This window comes from Tasmannia lanceolata, unplaced genomic scaffold (assembly GCF_043159265.1).
Source record: "Tasmannia lanceolata isolate RefF3 unplaced genomic scaffold, GAP_Taslan_0.1 ptg000011l, whole genome shotgun sequence".
In the NCBI taxonomy this organism is placed as follows: Eukaryota; Viridiplantae; Streptophyta; class Magnoliopsida; order Canellales; family Winteraceae; genus Tasmannia; species Tasmannia lanceolata.
Genome location: NW_027518688.1, coordinates 24671815 through 24697650, shown reverse-complemented (window position 1 = coordinate 24697650; position 25836 = coordinate 24671815). Strand labels below are relative to the sequence as shown.

The following is a 25836-nucleotide window of genomic DNA, read 5'->3' as shown; positions in this document are numbered from 1 at the left end:
AGAAGTACGACATAAACCCCCAATACCAGCCGGCCCCGGGTTGCCAATGCTAGAACCATCAAAATTAATTTTCTGGTAACCAAGAGGGGGCGAACTCCACTTTTGAGCCACCTTGGGGCAATGGGGTCCTTCCAAGCAAATCACTCTCCACCCTTCCCATAAATCAAATGCAGAGACGAAACGGGAGGGGGGAAGACATCTAGCCCTTGCTATCACTGAAGCAATGATATTGATATATACTCTCTGAGCTTATTTATGATCTTGAGATGATTTTTTTTGTTTTGTTTTAAATACTCTTTTTTAAATGCATGCCTGCAGCATTATCAAACAAAGAAAGCGTACTTTTAGGAAAAATAATCACCCAAATAATAAGTCTACTATTGATGTGAATATAATGACTGTCAGAAGAAAAAGAGAAGAAAAACGGAAGAAGGAATAATCAAGATCAAGATCGAGATCAAGAAAGAATGGTAATGGGGGTAGAAAGATGTGTCATTAAAAAAAAAAGGAGGATGTGGTTTACGAACCCAAACGAAAAGGGTGAAAGAAGGAAATAGGAAAAAGACGGAAAACGAGAAACAAAGGCTGAAGAAAGAGAGAAGATAAGAGAAACGGAGAAAGTGAAAGAAGAGTTTAGGGATAGAAAATTGACTTGAAATGAAGGTCAAATATGTATTCATTCCATCATTGCATAGCATCCCAAAAAAATGAAGGTCAAATACGTATTCAATCCATCATTGCGTAGCATCCCAAAAAAATGACATGAGGCAACATATATATAAGAAACGGAAGAGAAAGAATGTTCTAAAACCCTAAACAAAAATCTAACACTTTCGACTAAAATGCCCTCTAATAACTTAAAAGACTCTCACCACTTAAAATTTTTGTAATACATGTATGGGGAATCTATATAAAACACTACTAACTCAAAAAACTTGAGTGATTATAATCAAAAAAGGCTGTGGCACCCCTCTTATAACTTAGGGACTGAAACAATACCTAAAGACACTTAAAAATTAGAAGATGAGTCCTAGGATAGTGCCATCATACTCTCCCGCTTGAAAAAGATTTGTCCCCGTCGAATATAATGATTGGCATGACGGGTGAGAGTTTATCGACTCTGATCCTCCCACAATCTGCAAACAGCTAGCCCTTCCAACGCACTAAATATTTCCAATGCACAAGATGTTTTGGGCAGATTGAAGCAATGTGATCCCAATGTCTGCTTACGATGTACTTCTTGTACCATGGCAACTTAGGCAAAAAAAACTCCAATACTTCCATTTTCTTAGTTCTGTAAACGCTTGATCATGCCTTCTCCAATCAGACAGTAAATATTTGGTAGGGATCCAAACACAATGATCAATGAATTAGCTAGTATGATCAGAAGCTCAATCACCATGAAGGAAGATCATTCCATGATAGTGGTGCTCCGCACAAGGGGACGAATGAGCAATCACGTGTGGGTGAGCACGATGAAATGATTTTCGATGGGAATCTTGTGAGGACGGTTTGTGTGACCCAATCTAGAGTAATTAGTCCATTAAAGGTGAAGCTCCAAACACGGTCATATATTCTCCTATCACCGGGACTACTAGGAGATGTGCGTTCATCGTAGTTAGTGTTGATAGGTTTTTCGATGTGACTCGTTTCTTAGATGCTATGCCTCCCAACTCTCTAATAACTGCCTAGTCCATAACGTCCATCTTAGTCTCCCGAATGCACAAGATATCTGGTTTATGCTTATTCAATAGCTGCTTTATATGGGTCTTTTCCTCAAGGTGACCCATCCCTCACATTCCATGACAAAATCTTCATATTGTCACTATTTGGTGAGATATCCTTCCCCGAAGAGACTCCTCCCTCTCTCTTGGTTTTGAAGCCAATGGGCCCTCCTAGTTAACTGAGGACTGCAAGAGCACCAATTCCCTAAGAAAAGACAGGCCGCCTCTCAGAAGATGAAATATTGTTGATAAAAATTATTCAACATGGTGAGGATGAAGGGGGGTATCAAAGAAAAATCAGGTAGGTGACCTGGAGATTGGTCTTGCTCAATCTGTTATTACCACAACTTTAAATGGCAAAATCGGTGTCGATGGTGCTACAGGGAGAAAAAGAAAATCGCATCTTCAAGTCCCATTTTTTGTCAACCTCAGCATATTCCGGTTAGTGCTGGCGGTGAGGGTGTTTGGTGGCCTGATTCCCGGGAGACCTTGACAACTATTGAGGAAGGGTTACCGGCTTTATCTATCTCAGGAAAGGAAGTGGAGACGCGAATAGATATCTTAAAAGCATGCCTGATTGATAGGAGAAGGACGATTAATGGAACTTTAGATGATCTTTAGCTTTGGGCTAAAAGATTCTGGGACATTCCCTCCCTTACGATGCCCTGTGTCCAAGCGAAGGATGAAATCCTCTTTATGTTTGAATCAATAGACCTCGCTGCTAGGACTCTGGCTTAAGGCTTGTGGGGACCAGCTGCCCTCTCTCTCTCTATCTCTCTCTCTCTTTGCCTGGCATCAGGACTTTGTACAGGGAGTGGAAGAAATTTTGGTTAATTTTTATGGAATTCCGCTGCATGCATAGGCCACTTCTATTGTTGAAGCTTTAGGGAGCAGCATTTTCAACCCAGTCTTGGGAATAAAGATGAAAGGAAATCATGACCATTGCATGAGCTATGTGTCGGCCAAAATCCTCACTCCCATATGGAAATTATCCTGGCCTTTTATTCATCTTCGGATTTTGGGTGATTGTTTCACTATCGGAATTGAAGTTCACAAATCCTAATCTATGGAATGTATCGGGTCCCAATTAAGTTCGGATTCACCCGTCTCTGTCTCCCACTAGAGGGCAAGCCCAACCCCGGCGAATCTGTCGAATCCACCGGTTCCTGTTCGAATGGAAGATTCTTCTATGGGTCGTAATTCTGACGGTGCAAGACTGTCGGTGATCCCTGCCATCACTCATGGTTTGTTGGTTGACCGGAGAATCCCTTACAGGAAGACTGTTGAGCTCTCGGGTCCTCTCCTTCCGAATTCAAAATTCAAAACCCATCATTCTGAGATGGGCGTGGTTCCCATGGACCCCATGGTCACGCTTCCTCCTCCAATGACTGATGGACAAGCTTTGGGATCTGTGGTAAAAAAAGGTTTTCTAATAGATCGGTCTGGTCTACCCTTTGCATCAAAAGAGGATTTAGAGCGGGTAGGACCTACTTTCAATCAAGGATCTAATTGTATTAGACCAGCTAAATCTAGGGTATCAGCTAGGAGGAAATCAAAATCGAATATGACTTTGGGCATTCTTAAAATTGGGACCCCTGGATTGCGCGCTACCGGATTGATCTCTAAGGTACGGAACTCTAAAGTTTGCTCTTTGTGGAAGAGGAGGGTAGATCATGACCTCACCAGGGTCCAATTTGGAGGGAACTCCCCTTCAAAAACAAAAATCAAAAGGGCCAAGCCTGACTACAGTATCAAGCCACCTTCAGGATATCATCCGAAGGAAAGATTGGTTGAGTGGATATCGAATAAAACTGATCTTCCCCATCATCTTCCCAGGGTATGCGAAGCCCTTGGGTGATTGGATAGAAGGGTCATCGGGATTTCTCCAGCTTCTGCCCCTAAGGAAACTGGATGCAAAGTAGCTTTAAGGGATTGGGGAAATAAAAGGTAAAGCAGGTGGGGATCAGGAAGTAAAGACGTCCTCGTATGAAACAACAGATGATGTAAGGCAAGATTGGCATGAAAAGTGTTTGAAGTGAGATTTTTTTCAAAACATAATTAAAAATGGCAACGTGGAGTCGGCGCTCATCTCGAAACTGATGTTAATCAAGTACAGATATTTTGGATCATTAAATGTGACATTGGAAGTCGAAGAAGGATATTGGATGTTTGTCTCGATTTTATCTGGCCCCGTAAATGTCTTACCGTCGAAGTATGGGAAATCTTCTTTCACACGTTATCGTGGGAGGTGTGGGGGTCGGTTTTGGTCATCGTGGGAGGTTGCTCTCTTAAAAAGGCGTCTTTTGCGATTATTCAGGAGTTTTGAAAGAGTAGCTTTCGTTTTCTCCTGAAAAAACTCAAAAATGGACCAGCAGAAGGATTCCCTCCCATCCTCCTCCTTGAACGGTTAATGGATTAACCGGAAAAGGAAGCGGACCATGGATCTCTTGTAGATGGAGAAGGCCCTCTGCAAGATGAAGGCCATGAGCTATAATGATGAAAGGGCCTCTAGGTTTGCACCTACTCCCGGGGAAATTATCAAGGATTTCCTCAAAAGGCAGTGGAAGCTCTTTAAGGAGGAGGCTAACTAGAAAGCGGAGGTTTTTTTCAGTCTGACTGGGACTTACAATGTCAAGAAAACTCATGCGCCTATGTACAAACACCAGTTCTTCAACAAATCTTTGAGTAATGAGAGGAGTTTGAGGAGTCTTCGAAGGGAGGCCGAGAGAGCGATGAGGATTAGAAAGTTGGAACACATGATCGTTGCAAAGAAGGCCTCTGAAGGCATGGAACCGGAGCCTGAGGATCCCTCTGGTTTTGAAATTGAGTCTCTTGAGGGAACTGGGAAAGTGTACATCTTGAAGGAGAGTCTGTCTGGACTGGTAGATGGGAAGTTTTGAGAAGTGCCGGTAGTAGTATGTTAACAATTTCAAGATTCTTTGCTGGAAGACCGCAAAGGTTTTGGATAGTTTTTATCAGGGGCAATTAAAAATTTTGAACAATGCTGACGAATGACCTTCTACGAAGGTTTCAGAAATGGGCTTTTTTTGGGTTTGGAATGGTGGGCGTTCCGGAGAACGAAAAGGGGGAATAGTTTTTGGTTTTTTCTTTTTCATTTTCTGGCCTGGGAGTTGCTTCCTAGGCGCTAATATGATGTAATTCATAGGGGGACTCCTGGTCCCTTTCTCATGTAATCTTCATATGAATTTTAATATATCTCGGTCATTTTTCAAAAAAGAAAAGAAAAAGAGCATCAATTCCCTAATCATCCTTCTAGAGGCATACAATTTTGCTAGCTCTAGTGGGACCCTCATCTGAATCTCCCTCTCCTCTGCTTGAAGGAATAATTTCCTTAGGTTCTCCTCTAAACCAGCGAAAGCTAAACCCAACATCCTGTTGGTTGCCATGATGTAACTCAAGAGCATCTCGATTAAATCTCTATCTGGTCCCCTCCCATTCTAAGGGTTTAAGGTCTACGCTCAGCTGCTGCACAATTGTTAGTCTGTTCTCTTCTAACCTGCCTATCCTTCTTGACGCAACTTCCTTTTCTTTACTACTAATCAAGTCCGCCCCTTCTTCCTAACCCTCCCTAACATTATCTTCTGAGTTCAAGACAACACTCCTAGACTGGTGGCATCCAATCACTGAAGAGTTTGGATCTATATGTGCTCTTTTCGGGGTTCTAGTCTCCTCGTTAGCCTTCTCTGCTCCTGAACGAAATGAGAAGTATGTTGCACACCAACTATAAACCTCGGCAATGTGAGTAGCGTACTTTGCATGAGCACCTCGGTTGGGGCTTGGATGGAGGTGTCTATGATCTGTGACTCATTCTCCATTGCAGGACCCTGAGAGCTTCCCTCATTATCTCTTTGATCCTCACTTTCAACTCCTAACGCCACTCAATGAGGGTCTTCCATATTATGGCCAGGCACAGCTTGTACCTTTGAGATAGACTCCATCCCATATTCTGCCCCGATTGCAAAATTATAAGTCCGATACGGTTCCTACAGATAAATCTCCACTCCCGGAGCTCTTTGGTTCGACTCCAATCCGACGGATCACCTGTTGAGTTCCTCTCCCAATCGGACAAGGTTACATCGTCACGTGACGAACTGTTGTCGGGTGACGATGCTTGAGAGTGACTTGTAGAGAATTAGTTCAGAAGCTATCCATTAGAAATTGAATTCATAAGCTCAATCCTCGGTCGTTATCCGACGATGCCACTGTTTGAACTTCCTCTAATAGGTCCCTCTCCTACTGGCCCCTCATTCCCAAGGGCCGTCTTTCTTTGGTCAGAGAGAACGTTACGAGATACGAAATGACTGAGTCAACTCAGACTGAAATTGAAGCTGCCCAAGTCAACCCACGGAGGCCAGAGTTGACCCATTCCCTTGACCACCCAAGCACGTATTAAAAAACTGCAGACTGAGTTTGAAGCTGCCCAAGTTGACCCGCTGAGGCCAGAGTTGACCCGTTCTCCTGACCACCCAAACCCGTATTAAAAAACTGCAGGCCCAACTTGACAAATCCATCTGACCCACAGTCCCATCACTCATGTAAACTCTGGAGACAGCTGAATCCATTGGGCATAACCCCACCAAATCAAAATCTATTCCGGCCCACTGATACATATTGGAATCATATAGCATTGATTGATATTCTCTTCCTTCTTTCTCTCACCCTTCTATTTACCCACATCCTTCTATTTTCGACTTACAACCCATAGTCAGATTGATTTTTCCTTTATGAAAAAAAAAAAAAAAAAATTCAGTTGCTACAACTATATGATAGTCACATCATATAGTGACTGCTTTCTTGGATCTCGATAATACGAAGCATTGAGCTGGTTATTAGTTCTATATACAGTCATGGATAATTATGAGGATGATATCCTTCCGAATGGGATAAAAGAATTCCTATTATTCTCTTTCTTTCTCCCAATTGAAGAAATAATTGGAAAAATGAGTAACAACCCTGATCTCTCTGATCTCTTGCAGATGGCAGAAGATGTCGGCAATTCTCAGCATCCATCCTTCCACATTGAACCACGTCATTTGTGGCTCAAATAACCGTTTGAAAAGCTAATGATTCAAGCCTGCAACCAAGCACCACCCAAAGCAGCATGATAGCCGCCCTTCTTTCTTCCAGAGTAGGAAGGTACTTTCCACCGCCAGCTAGACCAATGGTGTTGATTCCTCTGTCCTAAGTTTTGTCACCTGAGCAGTAGCGCAAGATAGACACAACATGTTCACAATTCGAAGGAGGCGCCTGGATGCCATCGTGCACTGACCATGATGCAGATCGTTGCATCACCGCAGGCCAAAAGCCTCCGGAGCTGGTCTGAAGCTGATCTGCTTGGCTTAAGGGTTCTACAATTGACCTCCACGCCGAGCCTCCTTCTGCTAGCGATCAGCCGGCAGCACACAGATGGAGTAACCCTTCTGACTTCCACAAGGATACCCATGTGTTCTTCTTGTCTGGAGCCAAGGCTCAGTAAAGGTCGCCATCTATCAGCACCGGGATAGGCATGGTTTTTGGGGCCTCCAATGAAGACTGTATGAAAAGCTTTCCCTGCTTGTATCCAAGACCTACTCAGGCTGAACCATCCAGCACCAGCACCCTGACTATTCTGGTGCTAATCTTCATGAAATTTTTGTATCACCAGGCCTGTGGTGTAACCCAAGTGATTTCCCACCAAGTGGCCACAAATATATTTGCAAACTTGGTGAACCATAGCTCCATATCGACAAAGGGGGATCCTACCTTTTCCATCCACATATGCTTCAAGCTTTTCGCATTCACTATTGTGGAGGGATTATCGCAACCTCAGAGGCATCGAATTAGAACATAACTATCTTCCCAGAGATGTTATTCGTTCTTTCCACTGTCCAGCCATGCCACGAGTGTATGAAGAGCACCTGACCACCTTGGGGGTAGTTTCCCCCATAAACCTCTTTAGGAATGGGGACTACTTCTATATTAGCTTCTTTTGCTTGCATTTCTTTCTATGGCTCCTAATTCTCCCTCTCTTCTCTGGTTCTTGGATACTCCTCTTCTGGAGGAAGAAGTTCTCTTTCTCCTCAGGTATGCCTGTCACATCTTTGCTCCAGATTTCTCCCATGTCCAATGTCCCTATCCATTGTAGACCAGATTTTGTTGCATCGCCAACATTGAAACCTTCTTTTAAAGTTGTCAAGTTGCAGCATGAACACCAGCTTTCTCTCTATCCCCATCCGCATTGTTGTTTCGTTGCGTTTTCCTCCTATGCTTCTCGCCACTTCCCACCACCCATCCTCCCAGCTGGGGTTCTCCTGTTCCCTAGCTTACCGACTGTGAGCTAATGTTCTACCTTACATTGTTCCTTCATTCTCTGCTACTCAGCACAACGATGATCTACCAGCAACTGTTGATCTACCCATCACTGGCCACCATTAACTTCACCTTCCAGTGAGGTGACCTCGAACGCATTGCATGGTTGATCGTCCTCTTATCTTTTTAATTGTTTTTTAGGTCGGCAATGTTTAGGCTTTTAGCTTTTATTTTATTTTATTTTTTTGAAAAGTAACTTCATTTATTCACAAAGGCCAACAGCCAATTGGCCAAAAGACCGAGGTGGTCTAATACGAAGGCATCGGCAAATCTACAAGGTATGGGCACTCGCTGTTAAGCCAACTAATTACAACAAGCGAATCTCCTTACACTATAAATTCCTTAGATCACTCTGATCAACCAGCCCGATTCCTTAAAGTATAGCAGGCACTTCCACTTATGACACATCCTTGAAACCAATGGGACCAGAGAAAGCACATTTGGTGATTCCTTTATTGTCTCTAAGCAATCCCCCCAATCCCTTTGGACCAGCGTTTCCAAAGCTAGAGCCATCAAAGTTACGTATGACTTTATCAGGATCGGGGGGATCCAACTCGAGACTAGAGGGCACTAAAGCTTTTAAGTTTTTTACCCCAAAGAAATATGTTTTCTCAACTCAACTCAACAAAGCCTTTGTCCCAAACTAGTTGGGATCGGCTAAATGAATCATTTAGAAAAAATTCATGAAGAAGGAATCTACCCCGCTCTAATCCTGGCTCTAGTTGGGTTCTTCTACGGAGCGCGATCGTAAAAATTTCAAAGATTCCGAACCAAAGAAATATGTTTAAAGGAAAAAAATAAAATCGTAAAAGGTTGCGATGATTTTTTTTTTTTGAATGGTAAGATTCATTAAAAAGACCGAGATGGTCAGAAGTTACAAATAAGAAATAAACAATACAAGGAAAGAAATAACACGCTTAAGGGGGAAGAAAATCAAATCTCTCCAAAGACTCCAAACCAACCCCCTCTCCTAGCTTGTGAATCTGCCTCTTCATTTGCCGATCTCCTAACATGATTGAACTCAACATGAGAATCTCCGATGATATCTAGGATCTCATTAAAAAAATCTGCAAACCTCCACGGAAACTTATGGGAACCCGACAACCATCGGATAACATTAATGGAATCACCTTCCACTACAACATTATTAAGATTATCCCCTTCAAGAAGCTTTATTCCTTGATGCGCAGCCCGCACTTCCGCCTCATTCGAATCGGCAATCCCAATAGGCTCGGCAAAAGACCAAATCACCTCACCCTTATCATCCCTTAAGAGCCCACCAATACCCGCTGGTCTGGGATTACCTAAACTTGATCCATCAAAGTTAAGCTTACACAAGCCAAACCCCGGAGGTTCCCAATCTTGTACAATATTATTATTCCTTTGAACACTCGAGCACACCTCTAACCATCCATACCATAACTCAAACGCAGATACAAAATTAAATAAAGGTAATGACTTCACCCAAAATATAGTCAACGCCGTAGCTTTAGAAGCAACAAAGATAGCACTTTTAGAAATGCCTCTAAAAGTTCTAGCATTTCTTTCTCCATAACGACCATATAATGGTAAGAAAAGATAACTTCCAAAGAATTTTCCCCTTCAATCCCCACGGAGCAAATTGCCAACTCTCTAAAGCCTGAGCCAAGTCCCTCGGAAAAACCCAAAGCACACCAAACCTCCCCAAAACCCTTCCCCACACCTTCCTCGTGAAACTACAATGAAGAAGTAAATGGTCCGCCGACTCTCCATCTTCTTGGCAAAGAGTACAGAAATTAATAATGATCATCTTTCTATCTCTCAAAAAGTCAATCGTTTGAATTCTCCCTAATATGGCCGCCCACCCAAAAACAACAACCGAAGGGGGAGCTGGGATAGACCAGACTTTGGCAATCTCAGAAGCAACAAGAGCGGGCAGTAAATGGCTGTAAAAAGATTTAGAAGAGAATTCACCTGCAGTGTTCCAAATCCATACCCTGGCATCCACCCCATCCCTCTTGATATAACAACTCTCAAGAACATCAAAGAGCCTAGAAATCGGATATTAGTTCCCTATCAAAAAAAATACGCCTAAAAGCAGGCGCCCATATAATCCTTCCTTCCATCCGAACATAACAATCCCTAAACATAGCATCCTTAGCCGACGCCACCAAATATAAATCTGGAAATGCAACCTTCAATAATTCCTTCCCACACCATAAATCCAACCAAAATCTCACATGATCACCACTCTGCACCCTGAGCCTAATGCCCTGATGAAAATCCAAGGAAACACCCAAAATGTCCCTCCATACCGTGCAACCTTTCCTCGAAAATCTATCTTCAGACACCCAACGAGACAAATCCGAACCATACTTACTAGCAATAATTCTCACCCAAAGAGCATTCTCTTCTTCTCCGAACCTCCACAACCACTTGCCTAGCAAAGACTGATTCACCATTCTAACTCTTCTAATACCCAAACCACCTGCTTTTAACGGCATGCATACCTTTTTCCATCCCACTAACGAAATCCCTTCTTTTTCTCAGTCCCCCCCCCCCAAAAGAAATCTCCGCTGAATCTGCTCAATTCTCTTCGAAATACTCACAGGGCATCTAAAAACCGACAATTGATAAATCGGAATGCTTGCTAATACGGCCTTGATCAAAGTAAGTCGACCACCCCAAGAGACGAGGTTTCTCTTCCAAGTATCAATCTCCTCTCCACCCTCTCAACAATCGGCACCCAACTAGCAATATTTGGCCTCCCAAAACCCAATGGTAACCTCAGATATGATGAAGGAAAGTGATCCAGCTTGCAACCCATAATGCTCGCCAAACCAAGAGACAACTCATGATCCATATTTACACAATACAGCTTAGACTTATGGAAGTTTACACATTGGCCAGATATCAACTCGTACCAACGAATGATAGCTTTAAGATAGAGAACCGATTCAACCTCCGGCGAACAAAAAAGTAAAGTATCATCCACAAACTGAAGATGACTAACCTCCACCTCTCTTTGCCCAACATAGAAACCTTGCATAAGCTTAGCAACACTCCCTTTTGCAATCAATCTGTTGAGAGTTTCCGCAACCATAACAAAGAGAAATGGGGACAGGGGATCACCTTGTCTAAGCCCCCTCGATGATTTAAAATAACCAAAAGGAGAGCCATTAATCAGGATTGAAAACCATGGAGAAGAAATACACTTCGCCATCCAAGCTCTCCACTTCCCCTCAAAACCCATTCGACCCATCACATAATCAAGATAATGCCACTCCACCCGATCATATGCTTTTTCCATATCCAGTTTGCATACAACACCGCTCCTTCCACACTTAGCATAATAGTCAATGGTCTCATTAGCTATAAGGGAACAATCAAGAATTTGTCGCTTACTAACGAAAGCCAACTGATAATCCGAGAAAATAAGGGGCATCACCAACTTTAACCTTGAAGCCAAAATCTTTGCAAGAAGCTTGTAGAGGCACCCGACGAAACTAATAGGACGAAACTCTCCAATAGATGAGGCACCCTTAACCTTCGGAATGAGCGCAATGAAAGTCGAACAAGTTCCACAATCAAGCTCCAAACCATCAAAAAATTCCCGAAAGAATCTCATGACATCCCCTTTCACATAATCCCAACAAGACTGAAAGAAAGCCATACAAAACCCATCCGAACCAGGAGCTTTATCTCCCACCATAGAAGACAATCCCTTTTCAACCTCCTCCTCCGAAAACGGTCTTTCAAGATTATTAGCATCCTCCACCAACAAACTATTAAAATTTACACCTTCCGGAATAATACAACCTTCATTCGCCGTGGAATATAACTTTCTATAAAAATCACAACCTCCTGCTTTATAGCCCCCTTCTCGTCACATCTGACCCCATTGATATTCAAAGAATGATTCCAATTACCCCTCCTTGCACTAGCAACATGTGGAAAAAAGCTGTGTTTTTATCCCCCTCTTTAAGCCATCTGGTTCTAGACTTTTGCCTCCAAGTGATTTCCTCATGCAAGATAAAACTATTAAGTTCCTCCTTACATTTGTTAACCTCTAACATCTCGTCAACTGTTGCACTATTCGCATTGACTTTCAGCTTCAACTCTCTGATTTTTGCACGAAGCCACACCAATCTAGCTTCAGAAGTTTTAATGTTCTCCACTTTCCATTCTTTTAATTTCTTCTCAACGTATCTCAACTTAGTACCAATAACCACATCCGACGAGCCTGATGCATAGCACTCTCCCCACCATCCTCCCAGCTTTTCCGTCATCATTGGAAACTTGAGCCAAGCAATCTCAAATCGGAATGGAGAAGGTCCCCATGATTCCATTTGAGGATCAAGAATTACAGGGCAGTGATCCGAAACCGAATGCTCAATAGCTATTTGTCTTGCGCCTGGAAACAAATCCAACCACCTTCGACAAAACAGAAACCTATCAATTCTGCTTTTACAACTACCTCTTTACCAAGTAAACTCCTGCCCAACAAGAAATAAGTCAACCAATTCCCAATCCGCAATGAATTTTGAAAATCTTTTCATATTACTATTGGGCCTAGTGCAACCAATCCGTTCACATACCCATCTAATCTCATTGAAATCTCCTCCCACACACCAAGGAAAATCCCACCTACTCCTTACATTGTCCAGTTCTTCCCAAAACAACTTCTTCTCCCCCCTCAACACCGGCCCATAAACCCCAGAAAAAGTCAATCTATCTTTCTTTTGTATGTCACTTAATACTATAGAAACTGAAAAAACTCCCACCCAGAACTCCACCATTTCAAACTTGTTCCCATCCCAAGCTAACAGAATGCCACCCGACGCTCCAGCCGCATCAAGAGAGCAAAAATCCCAATGCATAGGAACACCCGAACCTTTCAAAACAAATATGTCAATACCAGGCAACTTTGTTTCCTGAATACATACCACATCCGGCTTATACATGCCAAGTAATTTCTTAATATGAGTCTTCTTCTCCAAAGACCCCATCCCATTCACATTCCAGCTTGCAATCTTCATTTTCTACGAGATCTTTTGGACTTCACCTTCGAGCTATTCTTCGCTCCATTCGAGTTCAGTATCTTCCCCTCCACCCCTTTGGCAACAGGAGAATGAAATTTCATCTCAGATTTTAGCTTATGCAGCTCCCTAATCAGCTTCTTAGAGGCTTCATAACAACGAATGTCGCTAGGATTCCTCAAATTACACTCACATTCCCCGTTTTGTCACAACATATTTTTCAAATCTACCTCCGACCCAATGAATGATAAACCGAATATCTTACCAGTAGAGATAATATGATTAATAAATATCTCTACAATCTCCGGGTCAACACTCCCTCCACCTGAACCACTTTTTACCATAGAAGCCATGTTCTCTGATACCCTACCTTCCATCGCAATCGCCACATCAGAGCAATACCTCCGACCCAATGAATGATAAACCGAATATCTTACCAGTAGAGATAATATGATTAATAAATATCTCTACAATCTCCGGGTCAACACTCCCTCCACCTGAACCACTTTTTACCATAGAAGCCATGTTCTCTGATACCCTACCCTCCATCGCAATCGCCACATCAGAGCAATACCCCCCCCCCCCCCAAAGCTTCCACCAAAACCCTATTATGATTTTCGATATCATCAGCCATAAAATTTGTAACACTTCTGACTCGCGATCAAGACCCTCAATAAAACCTGATGCTGCGCCCGAGCCTCCCTCTCCACGACCATTATCACAAGGGCGGTTCAGAACTACAGGCTCCTCACGGCAATTCTTTCGATAAGAATGAATGCTGGAATCATTTCCAGAACCCACATGATCATACACGAGCTCAACATTGATGGGGCACATAGCACAGAACCGATTCACATCAACAATAGACACATTTTCAATTGAGCATTGAGGGAGGAAACTTGCAACGATCTCCCTACACTCATTCTCTCCAACCCTTTGATATAACCTAGGAGATTGAATATTCTCATCCGATGCTTCATCATCAAAATCAAGCCGCACAGGAGATACTCCAAGATCCGAAGACTTATGATGAGAATCCTCTTCAGCTAGAGAATCGCCTCCTTCGGTACCCAGACAATCGTCTATTCCGGAAAAGAACTCCATCTCCATCGAGCCCCCTTTTCTAAGGCTAGTTAGGGATAAAAAGAAACCATCATCAAAAATATTTAATGTTCCACCAATGGACCGAGAAACAGATGACCCACCAGGGCCCTCAACAAACGGGTAGTCAAGCCCATCACCATAATGCTGCTCCAGAGAGTGCATCGCACAAGGCCCACTTTCCAGGCCCAAATTATGTCTCTTCAACCTCCTCGGTGTAAGAGCCGAAATGATGTCATAAAAATCATTAATAACCACAAGAGTCCCCACTCTATGATCATTACACGTGTTATTCAAGCCTCTGATACTTCTCCATCTTACAACAGGTGGCGAGACAGTTTTGAATTTCAAAATCTCCGCCAGACACAGGAATGTTATCTTGCACCGCACCTAGCACAAGATATCCCATCTCGCTATCATGCACCGTTCTCACCGATTCACCGGAAGCCGACGACACATCGTCGGATTCAGTGGATTCCACACCATCTTCACCATAAAAAGAAGAATCGTCCTTACTATTATCCTGAGAAGTATCCGTCGAATCCCCAGAATCACAAACACCGTATACCTTCTCCGCCCGAACCCATAGGATAGACCCATCAATAGCAGAGGGGATAACCATGGAGGAACCAGCATCTCCGAAAGATGAAATCTGAACCAACGCCAAAATATACTCAGCTCCTGCTGAGCAAGATGGATCAAGGGCAAGTACTCTTCCAATTTTTCCACCTAACAATCTGAAATTTTCCTCACACCAAGCTTCGAGAGGAACTCCAGTGATTCGCCACCAGTCCACAAGTCCTTCCCTTGGAAACTTTACCTCCCATGGAATCAGCTCCACGAAGGAATAATTAACAGCAGCTAACCAAGTCTTTTGAATATTGAGGAGATTTACCCCCATAGGAGGGAAAACCATAACTTCCTCTGAATCCACTTTGAAAAATGAAAGAGGACTACCTGCACCGCATTTACGACGAAGCCAACCTTCCAGAGCCCTTACATTACCGGATCAACCGGATCTGATTTTACCCCAGAGGCTGAGATCTGCGTTACCAATCGACCTTAGAGGAACAGACACCATGTTAACAGAAATTCCAGTGGATATCTTAGCTCCTCAGATGAACCATTCAAAGGAATAGATGCAACACCATTCTCGCCTCTCCTCCCCACACCAGCCACATTTGATTCAAATGAAGGATTTGGAAAATTATAATCAAAACCCGACCAGATCTTCTCACAACAGCCACACACAACCCTCCGTTTGAAGTTTTTATACTTATATCGAATACATCTCCAATCCCCCAACCCTTCCGCTAATCTCCGTTCCTTCGCTCGCTCGGATCTTTGAAGATTCTTGCTTTTGACAGTCTTCCGAGCATTATCACCTAACACGCCCCGCGACCGATTAGGATTACTCTTCCATCTCCGTCCGCCATCCCGTCCGCCATAATTGAAGAGACTGCCTTCAATTATCAATCATAACTCCCAATCCTCTAAGAAACCCAAAAGCACTTTACTTAGAGGTAAGAAGTAAATTAAATCCAAAAGGTTACGATGTTATCACGATAAAATCGTGATATTTTATCCTTAGAAGCAGGAATCTTCCCTCGGGGTGCCGCTCCCAACTCGGAACCTCGATTTGGCTCTCCTTAAGAAGGAGCGCGATCCGGAAGAGATGGAAACCACTCCCATGGTGCTCTCAACCCGCTCCTATTACTCCATTAGTAACCGTCTCACCAACTTACTTGCATCAAACTCCTCCAACTATTCAAAGTACTTCACTGGAGCAAGCACGGAGGCAAATCTTCACAAGGCATGACGAAAGAGGGCATGAAAATTAAGAAGTTAGAAATTACTACTTTTGATCTACTTAAATTTTGAAAGATTTATATCAGATAGTTAAAAATTACTATTTTTATGTACTTGAATTTTGAAAGACGTATAATGAAAATATTACATTAACGCTCCCACGAGCGACCTTAGACTCTTCTAGACCCCAAGCTTTCCCGCACCCGCTTGGTGCTTCTATGTTTTTATCTTGTCATACCCTTCAATATTAATGTGTTTTAAACGGGCTTTAAACTTTTAATCAAAATGTTGCAATTTTTTCTTGATTTTTTCAAATTTTTGATGATTTTGATGGCTTAGCTCCTATCAGCTTCTATGTGTTTGAAAATCTTGATTGCTTATTCCAATATCCCAATCTTTGCATGCATGTCAATCATTGCACTACCAACGAAAACACCTAAATCCCAACCCGACTTGAGTTACACACACATGAATCATTTTCCTAGTCTTTTAAATCATCAAAACTTGAGCAAGCCATAAGGATACTACCCAAAGCAAAGATATTCATCTTCAATCCAAATCAATGCATCTGAATGAGTATCGTCAATGTGTCCTCTCCTCAACCAATCGAGCATAACCGGCGATCAAGGAATTCCATGAAACATCATCTAATTCATCTAAATTATGGAATACAATCCTTGCTTCGTCGATTCCACCGCACTGAGTACATATCAATGAGAGAATTGGTCAAGAAAACCTATGAACCAAATCCACCGACAACAATTAATACATCAATTAGCTCACCAATTTCCAAACCTTCAATTTTAGCACAGACCTTCAATACACAAGAATAAGTGAACCTATCCATCTCAATCTTGATTATCCACCAAACCCATTTGAGAGTAGCCCAAAATCAAAGAATTCCATGATAAAACATCTCATTTAGACATTATATCGAACAACCAACGTACAGAATCCAGGTCCCCGAATTTGCAGTACATATTTAGGAGATTGTTTTGAACAAAGAGACCTGGTTTGAAGGAAACTTTGATCATGTGGGTGCGCATCAGCTTCCCTTGAATCGAAGATCTAGATTTTGTGGAAGACTGAAGGAGATTGAAGGGGACGTCGAGCATAAAAAGAGTTAGAATTCAATGGGGGTTAAAGGGGGCATTGAGTATAACAGAGACAAAGGGAGGAGAGAGAAGAGAAACAGGCCCCGAAAAAATAGGTAACCGGCTGCTTAAGAAGACTTGAACGTTTTGGGTTAAAGAGACGTTAAAGGGGACGAATGCAATCTGGAAGGGGGCGAATTTATCAGCCACCAAAAATAAAATCGTAAAAGGTTTCAATGCTATCGCAATAAAATCGTGATATTTTTATTTTGCCATATTTTTCGACATGAACATAAACGAATTTTTAACTTTTAATCAAAATCTTGCAAATTTTTCTTGGTTTTTTTCAAAATCTAGACCATTTTGGTGGCTTAGCTCCTATGAGTCTAAAGGTATCGCATCATCTTAGTCTGTGTCTTATGATTACACGACCATTTTCTCTCATCGAAAGCCTTATTCCTAAAAAGAAGCATCTTTAAACAATTGGTTAATAATACTATATGTGGGAAGATGTATATACTTCCAAGAACAAACATGAGACATGCATGCTTTGCCTCACGAGCAAAGGGAGGTCAAATGCTTTCTTTTTCATTTTTTGGATAAAGACGGAAGCAGTTGAACCCTCAGAAAAGTGTAAAGCATGCCTTGGCAAGGATAAAATATGTAATGCGCAGGACCATGGTCTTGAGCATGGAGAATCCCTTGTAAAAGTTTCTGTACAAGAAATGGTATTGACTACTTGTTCATGTTTCAAAGATGATGATGGTTGTGCCCCGTGCAGCAATTCTGGTCAGATTGTCAATAATGTAGATGGATTTAAAAAACTTAATGTCCATGGAATCGTCATAAGAAGGCCTTTACAGCTACACCATCATGGTATATGACTACAAATCTGTCGTTGCTATATATATATATATATATATATATATATATATATATATATATATATATATATATATCTCACAATGTCTGAACGATTTCAATTACTCGTGCTTGGTTTGAAAATATGACCCTCCATGGTAAAGCACTATTCTCTTCATTAAATATTCTAGCTATTTTGTTTCAAAGAGACTGGGCAAATTTACAAAAGAAGATGCATTGAGGAATGAAATCCCTAAGATACAATCCAGACGTCTCTACTCCGATTTCAACAAAGCTGTATTAAAGGAACTGAGATAGCATTCAATGCAAATATAAAGCAAGAATTACCTAATTGGTGGAGTTAATGAAACGTGTATAAAAACTGCAGAGTCAAGAGAAAAAGATCAAGCTAAGGTTTTGCAAGAATATCCCAACCCAACAACAAACCACAACACCAAATTCATCAAAGGCAAAACAATTGCCTAACTCTAGGTAATTTTCTTCAATCAAACGGTTCAAACCAATAGAAATACGAGAGATCTGATTTGCCAAATCCAAAACTATGAGCAAAGTTATGAACAATAAACCCAAATCGTCCACAAATTCATAAACACCAACCACAATTGTAACAACCCATATGATTGAGCCACAGAAACAGGCAGACACGAAAAAATCAGTAGAGGGTTTGGAAGCTCATTTCATTCTAAGAAACACCCTCGCCCACGTCATCAAAGCCATGAAAACCATGAAAAAAAAATCAAAAACCCTAGACATTATACAATCTTCTCCTCTGTGTTTGGTTTCAAACCACACGAAACCCCAAAACCCACTCTTCTAACTAATCATCATCCTCCAGAATCAATAAGAAAAACATCGCAAACCCTAAACAGTCTACAATCTTCTCCTCTGCGTTTATTTTCAAACAACACGAAGCCCTAAACCCCCTCATCTAACTAATCAGCATCCTCCAAAATCAATAAAAAAAACATCACAAACCGTAAACAGTCTACAATCATCTCCCTACTCGTTTATTTTCAAACAACATGAAACCCTAAAACCCCGTCATCAAACTAATCATCATCCTCCACAATCAATAACAAAAAATCAAAATTAAAACACAAATCAAAAACCCTTAAACTCACCGATCAGGTGTTGGCAGTGGTGGGAATCAAAGGAATCCCCTGTTTCTGCTGCTGCTTGATCTTCTCTGCCTCTCGGATCTTCTGCATTTTCAAAAGTCTCTCCATGACAAGCTCGTACTCGCACTTCTCGTAGATGTGGCGCTCGTTCTCGCACTTCCAAGGGAGGAAGAACTCGGAACTCCTACATTTGTTGAGTGGGATAAGAAGATGAGCGCATTGATCTCTGTAAGGGAGTGGAACCTTCGCTTCCACCATCTCTTCTTGGGTAGCGATCATCTTCTTCGAAGAACTCTCTCTCTCTCTCTCTCTCTCTCTCTCTCTCTCTCTCTCTCTCTCTCTCTCTCTCTCTCTCTCTCAAGGCGAGTGACAGTGAGAGACTCGTCTGACCTGGAAAAAAATAGATGCACTGTGATTGGTCGAACACTACAATAAGTTAAAATTGGCAGCTTGGAGAAACCCGGTGATTTCCCAAGTGGCCACAAATATATTTGCAAACCTGGTGAACCACAGCTCCATATCGACAAAGGGGGATCCTAACTTTTCCATCCACTTCTGCTTCAAGCTTTCCCCAGTCTCTTCTTGTGGAGGGATTATCGCCACCTCAAAGGCATCGAGCTGGAACACAGCTATCTTCCCATAGATGTTACTCGTTCTTTCCAGTCATGTAACCTCAGGGCTAGTTTCCCCCATAAACCTCTCCTGGAATCAGGGATTGTTTGAAGGGGGATTGCTTCTATATTAGCTTCTTCTGCTTGCATTCCTTTCTCGGACTCATGATTCTCCCTCTCTTCCCTGGTTGTTGGATACTCCTCTTCTGGAGGAAGGTCTCTTTCTCCTCGGGTATGCCTGTCACCACTGGATCTTTGCTCCATATTTCTCTTACGTCTAATGTGTTCCTATCCATTGTAAACCAAATTTTGTTGCATCACCAACATTGAACCCTTCTTTTAAAGTTGACTAAGTTGCAGCGCGAACACTGCCAGTCTCCCAACCCTCTCTCTAGTCTCATCTGTATCATTGTTTCGATGTGTTTTCCTCTTCTGCTTCTTGCCACTTCCCACCACCCATCCTCCTGGCTAGAATTCTCCTCATGTTCCCTACCTTACTGACCCTAAGCTTTTGTTCTACCTTTCATTGTTCCGCCATTCTCTGCTTCTGGGCCTGACGATTATCCACTAGCAACTGCTGATCCACCCGCCACTGGTCAACCATTAACTTCACGTTTTCATGAGAAATGAGCAAGAGAACTTTGCATGGTCGATCATCCTCTTGTCATTTTAGCTATTTTTTGAGGTCGGGAATGTTTAGGCATTTAGCTTTTAAAGTTGTTTTTAATAGTTACTTCATTTTTTCACAAAGGCCAACGGCTAAAAGACCGAGGTAGTCGTATTTTTATCTTGTCATATTTTAATAAATTAAGGCATTTTAAATGGGTTTTTAACTTTCAATCAAAACCTTGCAATTTTTTTCTTGATTTTTTCAAAATCTCAGCCATTTTGGGGGCTTAGCTCCTATCAGCTCCTATGCATATTATGGTACCGTATCATCTTAGTTTGTGTCTTATGATTACTCGACCATTTTCTCTAATCGGAAGCCTTATTCCTAAAAAGAAGCATATTTAAAAAATTGCTTAATAATAGTATATGAGGGAAGATGTATATACTTCCAAGAGCACACATGAGATATGCAGCCTTTTACTCACAAGCAAAGGAGGTCAAATGTTTTTTTCTTTATCTTCTTTTCTTTTATTGGATAAATAAAAAAACAGTTGTCATTTTCTAAAAAAAAACAGTTAAACCCTCATAAAAGTGTAAAGCATGATGCTCTGGCAAGAATAAAATATGCAATGCACAGGAACATGGTCTTGAGCATGGAGAATCCCTAGCAACTGTAAAAGGTTACGCGCAACAAAATGGTATCGACTATGAAGAAGTCCTTGTTCATGTTTCAAAGATGATAATGGTTGTGCCTCGTGTGGCAATGCTGGTCAGATTGTCAATATTGTAGATAAATCTAAAGAACATAATGTCTATGAAATCATCATAGGAAGGCTTTTACAGCTCCACCATCATGGTATATCACTACAAATCTGTTCTTGTTATATCTCCTTCACAGTGTCTAAATGGTTTGAATTACTCATGCTTGGTTTGAGAATATGACACTCCATGGTAAAGCATTATCCTCTTCAACAATTATTCTAGCTCTTTTATTTCGAAGGGACAGAGCAAATTTACAAAAGGAGATGCATCGAGGGATCAAATCCCTCAGATACAAATTCAAACGTCTCTACCCTAATTTCAAAAAAGAAGTATTCAAGCACTGAGTTCGCATTCAACGCACATATAAGACAAGAACTACCTAATTATTGGAGTTAATGAAACAAATAGAATAACTGCACGGGCAAGAGAAAAAGATCAAGCTAAGGTTTTGCAAGAATATCCCAACCCAACAACAAACCACAACACCAAATTCATCAAAAGCCAAAACAATTGCCTAACTCTAGGTAATTTTCTTCAATCCAACGGTTCAAACCAATAGAATTACGAAAGATCTGATTTGCCAAATCCAAAACTATGAACAAAGTTATGAACAATAAACCCAAATCGTCCACAAATTCATAAACATCAACTGAAATTGTAACAACCCATATAAGCAACAAAAACAGGCAGTCTAAAAAACCCGCGGAGGGTTTGGCAGCTCATTTCACCTTAACAAATACCCCCTCCCACTTCGTCAAAGCCATGAAAACCATGAAAATAGCACAAACCCTAGACAGTCTACAATCTACCCCTCTACATCTAGTTTCAAACCACATGAAACCTTAAAACCCCCTAATTTAACTAATCATCACCCTCAAGAATCAATAAGAAAAATGTCACAAACCTAAACAGTCATACAAATCTTCTCCTTTGAATTTGGTTTCAACCCACATGAAACCCTAAAACCCCATCATCAAACTAATCATAATCCACCAAAATCAATAACAAAAAAAAATCAAAATCAAAAACCCTAAAACTGACCGATTAGGTGTTGGCAGTGGTGGGAATCAAAGGAATTCCCTGTTTCTGCTGCTGCCTGATCTTCTCTGCCTCGCGAATTTTCTGCATTTTTAAGAGTCTCTCCATGACAAGCTCGTACTCACACTTCTCGTAAATGTGGCGCTCGTTCTCGCACTTCCAAGGGAGAAAGAACTCAGAACTCCTACATTTGTTGAGTGGAATAAGAAGATGAGCACATTGATCTCTGTATGGGAGTGGAACTTTTGCTTCCACCATCTCTTCTTGGGTAGCTATCATTTTCTTCGAAGAACCCTCCACCTCCATCTCTCTCTATATCTCTCTCGGTTTTTTTTTTTTTTTCTATATTGGTTTTAGAAGAGCCTTTTCAGTTATAAGAAATTAAGAATCTCTCTCTCTCCGTCTCTCTCTCTCGTTTTTTTTGGCTGTGTTCACTTGTTTTTCTCACAGGAAAAGAAAGGAAAGAAAAAAAATCTGATGTGGCAAAATGGAAAAGAAAGGAAAGAAAACTGTCACGGAAAACCTGTTTTCTCGCTGTTCACTTATCCAGATTAAATGAAAAAGAAAGAAAAAGCTAGCCCGTATTATCTCACTTTCCCGCTACAGTGAGAAAATCATTTTCTTATCAAATCGTTGGGAAAATAGTTGAGGTAAATGAAAAGAAAGCAGAATTTTCACATAATATTTTTGGTTTTCCACATCAGTATATATGCTTTCCCGAGAAAAGAAGAGAACAACGGTACTTGTGCTTTCTCGGAAAAAAATGAGCGATTTTCCTTTCCTTTCTAACGTCGGGAAGATAAGTGAACAGAGCTCTTAGGTGAGTGATAGTGAGAGACTTGTCTGAGTTGGATAAAAAGAGATGCACTGTCATTAATCGGACACTACAATAACTTAAAATTGGCACCTTGGAGAACACTAATTGTCTGAAGATATTTTCAACTCCCTGTAGAATTATGGGGCCCCCTATTAACGTGAATGGTGGCAGACTTCAACGCTTCTCAACGTCAAATCGCTCTAATCTTATAGGGGTGAAAAAATAACCATGCTCTTATGACAAAAGAGGAATGGTAGAATGAAGGGGGTCTCTTTAAAAATCAGCTTCAAGGTTGCCCTTGTTGGTTGATTTCTGCAAAGTCAACACGGTTTCCACTGTTTTAGACGCCATCCACTTTTTTAGGCGCCACACTTTGCAGAAATCAACCAAAAAGGTGTCCTTGAAGCTGATTTTTGCATGGGCACCCTTGATTCTATCATTTCTCATGACCAAAATACATGTTTTAAGTGAGATTAATCTCTCCCTGCATTTGGATTGCTCAAATCAACCTTGTAATCTGGGTCTGATTCCAATTCCTCTTATTCCGGCATTTCCCCCTGATTCCATATCCCACCCCAAGGGGTAGTATTACGATTCCACTTCAGTTGAAATAGAATTTTTATTATAATTTTTTAGAATTAAAATTTATAATAATTTTTTTCATTCCATTCAAGGGAGAATCAAAATATGATGACGATTCCGATTCCTGGTTCCAAGAATCCAAACATAGGAAACATGTTCAAGGAATCCAAACATAGGAAACATCAACAAAAAAAGGGAAATGATATTTACGCCCCTTTCATCACCAGGGACACCCATTTGCCAGTGTACTTTGCAATCAAAGCCACTGGATTTTTTTGACATAAAGTACATCATCTCCTTTTTTGCCATTGATACACTGACGTTGGGTGTCCCTGGTGATCAAAAGGGGCGTAAATATCACTTCCCCAAAAAAATTACCCTTGTCCTAATACTAGTCTGCTTTGGAATTCTGGTGAGAATTGGATTAGTGCTTAGGTTTTTAGGACCTCATAATTGCTATTTTCAAAAGATTGGCTGATTTGTGGCTGCAAGTTGGGTTGCAAGGTTGAGCTTCCACATGATCAAATCATTGAAAAGAAAAATTGATGGAAATGAAGGGCGAGTAACAATGAAAAACAAAATCTTGGAAAAAATTTCCAGGATTGTGTAGTGGGCCCTTCCATCTCTTATCAGCATGTAAAAAGAGCGATAAATTCTAAGGTTGACAAGCTATCTAGCGTAGGTATAGCTGTGGAGAGGCTAAAGCTATTCAACTATCTTCCTTCTGATTGCTTCTCACTTTTTGTTCTTCCTTCGTTATTCCATCTTCTCCTCTTGTAAAGACCATCTCGGTCGCTAGGATATTTTTCCCCTTTAATTAATATAGAATATCATCAAGTGAAAAGGTGTAAAGTGTAAAGAGACGTTTTGGGAGAGCGATCGGCATGATGAGGAGTTGCATCCTTTCCCACAAACATCTATAAATTCTCTTCCGGTCCCTGCTTGCACACATCATCTATTACATCCTTCTCTTCACAATCCATAGCAAGAGAGAAAGGAAGTCAATCATCATCACCGTCTGTTGTGGAGCAAGGAAAAACCAAAGAAGAATCAGTCACAATGTGTAGAAAATACCACTCATAGCTTCTGGTATGTCTTTTTCCTATTTCAATTCAAAACTATATAATAATTGTGTTTTCTCAATATTAGACCGCCAAGATTTGTTGCAGGTGTTCCTACTGTGATGAACACAAATAAAGTAGGCCCAATTTGATCAAGCAATGATCAAATCATTCGGAGAGATATAGGGAGAATATAGTGATAACATCTAATAGGACCAACCTTAATGAAAGCTCCCTGATCTGATAACCATTGGATATAATAGATGCAAGCTTTTATGGGGGCTTCTTCTCTCTTAGATCTAATGGGACTAACCTTTATGTTGGCTTCTCAAAATGATCATTGTCTTTAATAAGTCATAAAATTCAGTAGAACTCCACCTTGATTTGATCGTTTCAATCCACTTGGGTCTATGTTTTACTTAATAGTGTTTTCTCATCACTTGCATAGATTTATGTTCTCACTAGGCCATGTTTGGCTACCATATTGTTTTTCACGATAAGTTGAAGTTTCCAAGTGGAGATGTGGGGTGAAGTGGTTAAAATCAGGAACAAAAAACAGGAAACTAGTGTGTATGGTGATGAGAGGGGGCAAAAAAATCAAGAAATAAAAAACTCTACTCAAAATCCGATTGACTGCTTCCTTAATTTCGCCAGTTCTCATCACCACTTCACCCTCACCTCCACTTGAAGACCCTGATTTATCATGAAAAGAAAAAAATCATGGTAGCCAAACGTGCCCTAAGCGTTGTTTGGATATATTAAGGCCACGTTTAACAACCATGAAAAATTATTCAATTGAATATTCATCAATCTAATTGTGTGAGAAGGGCAGGGAAGGAGGGAGAGAGATGGGTTGGCCTCTATCTCAATTGGTTAAGGCTTTGTTCCGAAACATTGAGGCCAGAAGTTCAATCCCAGCTTACCTACAGAAAAAAGGGGGGAGGGAGACGCATGATATGGCAGGAGTGTGAGTAGAAAGCTTAAAAAATCCCTAAAATTAGTATAAAAAAATTCCTACTTAAAATTAGTTTTTAATTTTCTTGAGTTTTGAGAGATCTTCATTCTCCCCATTCCCACCCTCTCAAGTTTCTCCCTCTCCCACTCCATAACTAGCCCCCACAAATATTCCAAGGAAATTTTTTTCAAGGTTGCAAACATGACCTTGGGTTTGTTTTAGAAACCGCATTTGTCGAAGTTTTGCACCGTTTGGACATACAAACCATGGATTTTTGGTTGAAAAT

General features: G+C 41.2%; 2 protein-coding genes and 1 pseudogene across 3 annotated transcripts in view; all 3 read right to left on the bottom strand.

The window, feature by feature from the left end:
* The window catches only part of LOC143886075 (NADH dehydrogenase [ubiquinone] 1 beta subcomplex subunit 7 pseudogene), a 31809-nt pseudogene extending 11819 nt beyond the window's left edge, over positions 1-19990 (bottom strand). Inside the window, exons 1-2 of the transcript XR_013253677.1 lie at positions 19788-19990; positions 19119-19410 (exon numbers count right to left, since the gene is read on the bottom strand). The product of XR_013253677.1 is annotated as an NADH dehydrogenase [ubiquinone] 1 beta subcomplex subunit 7 pseudogene (transcript). The remainder of the gene's footprint in view (positions 1-19118; positions 19411-19787) is intronic.
* The window catches only part of LOC143886305 (NADH dehydrogenase [ubiquinone] 1 beta subcomplex subunit 7-like), a 34320-nt gene extending 11819 nt beyond the window's left edge, over positions 1-22501 (bottom strand). The window contains exon 1 of the mRNA XM_077390246.1: positions 22139-22501. Within this exon, the coding sequence (XP_077246361.1) occupies positions 22142-22441 (300 nt within the window). The 5' untranslated portion in view covers positions 22442-22501 and the 3' untranslated portion in view covers positions 22139-22141. The remainder of the gene's footprint in view (positions 1-22138) is intronic.
* On the bottom strand, positions 10738-13488 carry LOC143886076 (uncharacterized). Its single transcript, XM_077390053.1, has 6 exons — positions 13377-13488; positions 13138-13259; positions 12671-13006; positions 12558-12568; positions 12130-12506; positions 10738-11891 (listed from the first exon to the last, which is right to left on the bottom strand). The coding sequence occupies exons 1-6, from the start codon at positions 13486-13488 to the stop codon at positions 10738-10740; spliced, it is 2112 nt and encodes a 703-aa protein (XP_077246168.1).
* Positions 22502-25836: the final 3335 nt, after the last annotated feature.